This window comes from Hevea brasiliensis, chromosome 18 (genome assembly GCF_030052815.1).
Source record: "Hevea brasiliensis isolate MT/VB/25A 57/8 chromosome 18, ASM3005281v1, whole genome shotgun sequence".
Lineage (NCBI taxonomy): Eukaryota > Viridiplantae > Streptophyta > Magnoliopsida > Malpighiales > Euphorbiaceae > Hevea > Hevea brasiliensis.
Genome location: NC_079510.1, coordinates 30,609,003 through 30,616,043, shown reverse-complemented (window position 1 = coordinate 30,616,043; position 7,041 = coordinate 30,609,003). Strand labels below are relative to the sequence as shown.

The window sequence follows — 7,041 nt, the reverse complement described above, 5'->3', positions numbered from 1 at the left end:
TCCCCTGCAAAGGAATAACAACAGAACATATAATTCTAACACTAACATAAAAGTATTCAGACTCCAGGTCAAACAATACATAAACGAAGAGTGTCATTCTTCTTCTTAACAGAAAATACTGGCGCTCCTTATTTTTACTTGTAAATGGTGGATTAAAGGATTGATTAAATGTATATATGTGTAGGAAATTATTTGGGTGATGTATACTTAGGATATATGAATGTGTAATGAAATTTGAATGCTTGGAAATTATGGAAATGTAATGCATGAAATGGCAGCCTAGTTTGGTGACCCATAAGGATGTTATTTCATGTTTGGTTTATGGTATATTAATGTTGAATTGTGTTGGATGTTAGGGCAGTTTGAGTGTATATATGATGGTGTGAAGTTGGACATGAAAAAGGTATTATGGTTAGGTGATTGAATTAATTGTAAATTGAATTGAAAAATTTTGCACTTATGGTGTATGTTGAATGTAATTTTAAGCTGCCAAAATGACCTATAATGTGTTGTGAATTATGTTTAGGTCATGGTACAACCAGAATTGGCTTGAATGTTGAGTTTGGTAAGTGTTAGGAGTGATTCTTGATGTGTATGAAAGAATTCCAATAAGGCAGTTTGAGTTTTAGGCCTAGAACTTTGAGTGTGTGGCTCCAATTAGTATGAGACCAATTGGAGGTGAAACTAGGCACAAAATGTGCCAACTTTCATGAAGGAAGCTTGCCAAAATTTTGCTTGCAAGGTAGCTTGAAAAATGACCAAATCCGGATTAAGTGCAATTGAGGCCTGAAAATTGACCATTTGGGCAGCAGATAGTGTTTAGGCCATAACTCACTCAAAACAGGTCCAATTGACCTGAAATTTTGACTATGAATAGTTAAGACCCATATCTACAAGTCTTATGAAGACACCAAAGCCCAGAAATGACCATAAGCAAGTCAAACAGCTTGCATAAGTTTGGGTCCAAAAACTGGCCGAACCTAAAATGACCTAAAGTGACCTAAAGTGACCAATTTTGATGCAATTTGACCAGCAATAATAAAATGACCATAACTTGGTCTACATAACTCAGAATGACCCGAAATTTTGCTCCACATTCCATAAGACATAGATCTACAAGTTTGTAGTTTTGACCGAAAACCGAGGGAACTAGGTCGTCCGGCTAGGTCAAACTAGTATCCCGAAATCCAGCAAATTGCAAGAAAATGCAAGATACATGGAAATGAATTTGGTAATATGTACCAACCCTAAAAGACTATCGAATATGACATGTTAGTAACATTAAAATCTAAATTACCTAGAATGCACCGAGGGTCGACATATTAGGTTGATTAAGCAAATACTAGCATTCAGTGAATTACTTATCAAACATTATCGTTAGAGACAGTTTAATTAAGTACTGAAACACTTCAAATTGTGTTTCTCAGTTAGCAAAGACTCAGGGAAAGGAAAGGAAACACTGAGTCAAGGCCAGGAGACAGTTATCAGAGGTTTGTGCACAACAGTTATTTCTTTTGAGTTTTTCAATTGAAATAAATTATGACTATTTGTATATTATTGTTTTCAATTATGGAAATGTGTTTGAATGGATACTTATTGCTTGAAAAGCATTGTAAATGGTTTGAAACTGTGGAAAAAATTATTTAGTGTGATTTGTGGAAATTGAAGTTAATTATGAATTGTGTCGCCATTTTGTGAATGAAATTATGACTTTGAAAATTTATTGGATTCTCACGAATCATTTGAATAAAATGTTTGGAATTGATTTTGTGTTCACACTTAGCATGACAGTATCATATCATTCCTTCTCTATTTATGGGATTGTGATCATTTATTTTCCTTTTCCATTTATGGAGTCGTGATCGTTTATTTTTTTTTCCCTCTCTGGTTTACCAATTGAGGTGATCGAATGAGTACTCATTATATAGCTAGCTCCCTTCCTCATTGATTTCGATTAGTGGGGTCGTGATTGCTTTGTCGTGGTGTACAACACGACATTGATCGGAAATTTTGTGTCATGGCTTAAGTTGTGAATGAATTGGCAACACTGTGTTCTTAAATTATTCGACTAAATTGTGTTATTATGAGCTTTGATAATTTGTGAAATGGAGTTTAAATTCTTATTGACATTTACTGTCTTTTGAATTTAACTACATTTTGATTACTGAGATTTATTGTGATATTGTGTTAAATTTCTTATGACATTCATTGTCTTGAATTTAACTATGGTTTTACGTATCCATCATTTATATGATTTATGAACTGTGATTTAAAGTTGTATTTGGTTAATGTTGTGCACCACTGAGACATCGTTTCAGCGATAGCTTTTCATTGCTGTTGCAGGTAGACAGACGGACAGGGCAGCAGACTAGGCTGCTAGTACATCCAGCTAGAGATTATCGGGTATAATGAGTATACCACATTTTGCATTTTGTACTATAATGTATAATCACTGTATGTACATAGTGTTCTTGGTTTTGAGCAGTTGTAAATTCAAATTGTACATTGAAGTTGTAAAATAATTATGAATTATTTTGGCTTGAAAAAAAATTGTATTATATTTGTTGTATCTCAGTCTTTGAAAAATCACTGTGGATTTGAGTTGAGAAATATGTTGTGTTGAGAAATATGTTGGATTTGAGATTGAGAATTATATTGAAGTGCTTTTACCGGTTTTCTAAAGAACTGTTTTATTCAAAATACAGAAGGCATTCCGCCAAAATTTTTACAGAAATTCCTAATAATTCGAATGTGTTTTCTCTTTCATTTAAGTTTAAAAAAAATTTTAACACCTGTAAATAGTGCTCACCACTGTAAAAGAAGTAAGAAAAGTTTTAAAATCCCTTGTACTGTATTTAATGGGTTATCAGTAGACGAAGTTGGTAATTTATTAGGTATACTATGGGATCATGTTATGCCTTACAGAGGGGTAGGGTGTGACAGAGGAGCTCTCTATACCCATGGTGGTTCGGCCTAAACACCCAAGGAAGAAGATGAAACTAAATTTTGTTTTATTTCTTTTCTTCTTATCTTTTTATATATGTTTGTCTTATTTTTATTGGTAGTAATTTTAATTGCATCATTATGAGGTCATTATTTGACTTTTGTTTCCATTTATTTTATTTACTTTTTTTTCTTTACTACTCATTTTTAATTTCATTTTTAGCAATATTTATTCATATTTTATGTCATATAATTTATTTACTTAATTGGACAAGTTGGTCAAAAATCATCTCTGAAGACGAAATGACCAAAATGCCCTCCATTTGGCTTAATGAGCTAAAATTGTGTGTACTGATTGATTTAATTTTCCTTGTGTTTTCTTAGCATTTTATTATCATCGAAACCCCAATAATCCTTCCTTGAAATCCCAAAAATTATTTCATGGAGGTTCCCCCGGGTCTAGGGTTGCTAACAGCTTTCACCGTCACTTCCCGTTAGGGTCACTCATCGCTAGGCTACAGCTCATTTAACCTTAATGCATTTTATTTCTAAAAATTTTCCTTATTTTTCTTATCATTATTTAGTTTATTTATAACTTCTCACTCTAGTCTAATTATAATTCCATATATTCTAGCTGCCTGGACTGACATTGATCTCCGGAACAGTAGAACGTACGGACTAGCTAAAGTGAGGATGTTACAGAGTTGTTACTTCATCAAAGGTTACTTTGATCAAGTTGCTTGTGTGGACAAGCTAGAGAGCCAACAATTCGTGGTCTCCACTCTCCGGATTGGTGTTTGAATGTGATTATGTGCCTTTGGGGTAATTTCTCCTAAACTTACCTAATTAAATTTAGGGCTTTTGTTTCCTAATGGTAATTAGGAATGTTAGCAGTTGAAATATAATTTGTTATTATCAAATTATGTGTTTTTTCAATAGTTTAATTGGTTTGCATGATGTATGAAACCCTAGGTATTGAAAAATTTTAAATTACTAAATTTTGCTCCCTGAAGTGTGTTAAGGTGCTTTTTTCTTTTAAGAGCTGGTTCATGTTTGTTGTTGTCTTTGGAGGTAGTCCATCGCACAGAAATTAGCTGGATGGGTTTTCCCACTCTGCTTTTGTCGACTCCTTCAGATCAGTTGCTCAGTTTTCCTCAATTTTGTCTGTTGCTTCAATCATAGTGTTGTTTTATTTTGTTATCTACACAGTTGCTTTAGATTTGTTTTGCTCTAGTTTTCTGATTTGTTTTGTCCACTTGACAGTGCTCCTTATTGTTTTGTGTTCTCTTGGTTGATTTTCTTAATTCAATAAATTTTATTATTACTTGTAAAAAAAAAAAAAAGTCTTATGATACTTTTTTTTTAATTATAGTACTCCATTTGACCAAATGAAAATTTAGAAAATAGTTACTGTAGAGTTAATGGCATGTATCAATCAATTCCCTCTTTAAGAATTAGTGCTGAACCTAAGCTATATATGATTGTTCAATTTTAAGATGAAAATTTTTGTCTAGACCTGTCAATTATGAATTTAAAATATAAATATATGAAATTCATATATTTAATAGGTGAGTTTCATCGTATATCTTGTATTTTAAATTTATAATAAAATAAGTCTAGATAAGAAAAATATTATTAGAGAATACCCTTTCAGAGGAATAGAGAAACACACACCTTCTCCGTTAATATGGTAACCACCAATATTCATCTTAACTACAAAGTCATTTTCAGTGACCAATTTTGCTATTTCATTTTCTACACATATTTTGCATATTAATTAGTCACGGAATTTTGTTTGAAACTTTAGTCCCTTCCTCTCTTTTATCTTGTTTATGATACTTTTTAGATGGAAACCCTAGCTAGCCATCAGTTTTTTAAAACAGCTTTCTTCTGCGAGCCATGAGATGAAGCCAAGTTAATTTTAGACTATAAATGGAAGAAAGGCAAGAATAAGAAAATGGAAGAATTCAAACAGGAAAACAAAAATTGACTAATTAATACTCATGGCAGAGTGTGATATCAACTTAATCAAATATGTCATAAGTATCCATATGACTGAATTCTACACTGGTTGATAATCTACCGTAATTCACTTTCTTTATATGGTCTTGGCACTGGTTACGTTTGGTAAGCTCACGTAGCAAACATAACTTAGTTATAATAATAATAATTATTATTATTATATTGTATCAAATCAGCATCCTATGGTGATTTAAGCTTTTATGCTGACATTATGCCGGTTGATCCCTACTTACCGACAAAAGCTCCGGATTAATATGTGTATTCTTGCAAAGCAGAGAAAAATTAACCATATAATATATGTTCATGTCAATGAAGCAATAGTTTAACTAACTGTAATTAATCTTAAAATATATAGAGATTATCCATAATAATAAATATATTATTATAACTGGATTTGCTAGTGCAAGTCCTCTTGTTATACACCTTAATTACATTAATTGCCTATACCCACATGGCATGTTTTCTTAAAATAGATTCTAACCCATTTGTTTGATCGGCTGTACCTGCAGCTGGTAGTGATCAAACTACTATCTACTAAAAACTTACAAATGAAAATTAATATTTATATATAATTAATACAAAGTGCCTAATTACATGATTAAACTCCTTATTATAGCAGCTTCAGGACTATCAGCATCAATTGTAGCCAAAAGCTGGGACAGTCGCTCACTCAAGTCATCCACCTCCCTGTGCAAGCTCCTGACATAGTTGCAGGTCTCTTGTAGGACCTTGGAAGCTGATACCTGCCACAGCTAAGTCAATTCCAATTAGTAACAAGTCATTTTCTTCTTCCAATCCTAGCTCCTCCTCAGCATTATTGGAGACAATTTCTAGCAATGCATTTATATATTAGAAGTTTCTGCCATGTACTTGGCTATTTACATTGACAAAATGAGGCAATGAATGGATTATTCCACACCAACTAAAACGGTGGTACTAGAACACCCTTTTAAGTCAATGGTAAGAATATTTACTAAATACCAAAAAAAAATTGTAATATTATTATTTTAACCTTAAAGTCAGGGGGAGGGGGGTGATATTTCAAATTCAAACCCTCTAAAAGAGCGCAAATGTTCTTATTATAACTATATAATACACAGTATTCATTTACTCGCTACATGTGCTACGCTTACTTTCTTTTGAAGCTTCAACTGAAAACTTATGGATTGGAACTCGAGACTCTCATCCTGCAATTACTTACAGGTTTTATCAATTGAGCTACCTTAGTTATTTACAAGTGCGATACTTTTGCACTGCATATCTTCTCTATGATAAATTTTAGAATACAATATAATGATTTTATTATGATCATTAATTATGATGACTCTCATGTGAGTTATATTATAATAGTCAACGTTAGAATGTATATCCATTGTACGGTTGTGAATGAGAGATTGAGAGGTGGGGTTTGAAGTATATATAGGTACCTTATCGGAGCGCCTATGACGAATCTCCGGGAGAAGCTGGCGTAACTTTGAGACAAGTTCGATGATCTGATCATCAGTGATTCTTGGAGGAGCTGCAGGCTGCCTCGACCTTCTGCTAGACATATCCTTATAGTTTTAGTTGAAGGTAAGTGAATGTGTTTTTGTTAAGAATAATATTGAAGCCAAAAATTTGATGGAACCAAAATGGGAAAATATGTATATAACAACAAATGAGCTAATCCAAAAGAAAGAAGTGAGAGAGAGAGAGAGAAGACAAGTGTTAAGATTTAGATGTAAGAGATGTGAAGAATTGAAGAGTGATGAGAGAGATTTAAAGAGATGGGGAAGGAGAGGAAGGACCAAGAGAGAAATTAAGTAAGCAGAGAGAGAGAGAGAGAGAGAGAGAGAGAGAGAGAGTACATTAACGAGACAGTGATGTTGGATGTGAAGAGGACAAGTGCATTGGAGAAAAAAGTGACTAGCCTTGATATGTTTTTAAGGAGAGAGATAGAGAGAGAGACCATACACCATCTTCTGTGTGTTCCCGACTTGGGGTTTGATCTCAAGTGGCCTTGAGGAAATGTGTTCGCTTTTGAGCTAACAAAGTGGGCCTTTATGTGCACGTCTCAATACACAACACCATGTGATT

At 33.2% G+C, this 7,041-nt stretch overlaps 1 protein-coding gene across 2 annotated transcripts; it reads right to left on the bottom strand.

Moving 5' to 3' along the window:
- Positions 1 to 5,323: 5,323 nt before the first annotated feature.
- On the bottom strand, positions 5,324 to 6,769 carry LOC110640899 (transcription factor PRE1). 2 transcript variants are annotated; one of them, XM_021792440.2, is made up of 2 exons: positions 6,393 to 6,769; positions 5,324 to 5,717 (listed from the first exon to the last, which is right to left on the bottom strand). In XM_021792440.2, the coding sequence occupies exons 1-2, from the start codon at positions 6,513 to 6,515 to the stop codon at positions 5,556 to 5,558; spliced, it is 285 nt and encodes a 94-aa protein (XP_021648132.2). In that variant the 5' UTR covers positions 6,516 to 6,769; the 3' UTR covers positions 5,324 to 5,555. The 2 variants fall into 2 exon arrangements, with proteins under 2 accessions (XP_021648132.2, XP_021648133.2); XM_021792441.2 differs by having other exon boundaries at positions 5,324 to 5,708; positions 6,393 to 6,691.
- Between the last annotated feature and the right edge of the window lie 272 nt (positions 6,770 to 7,041).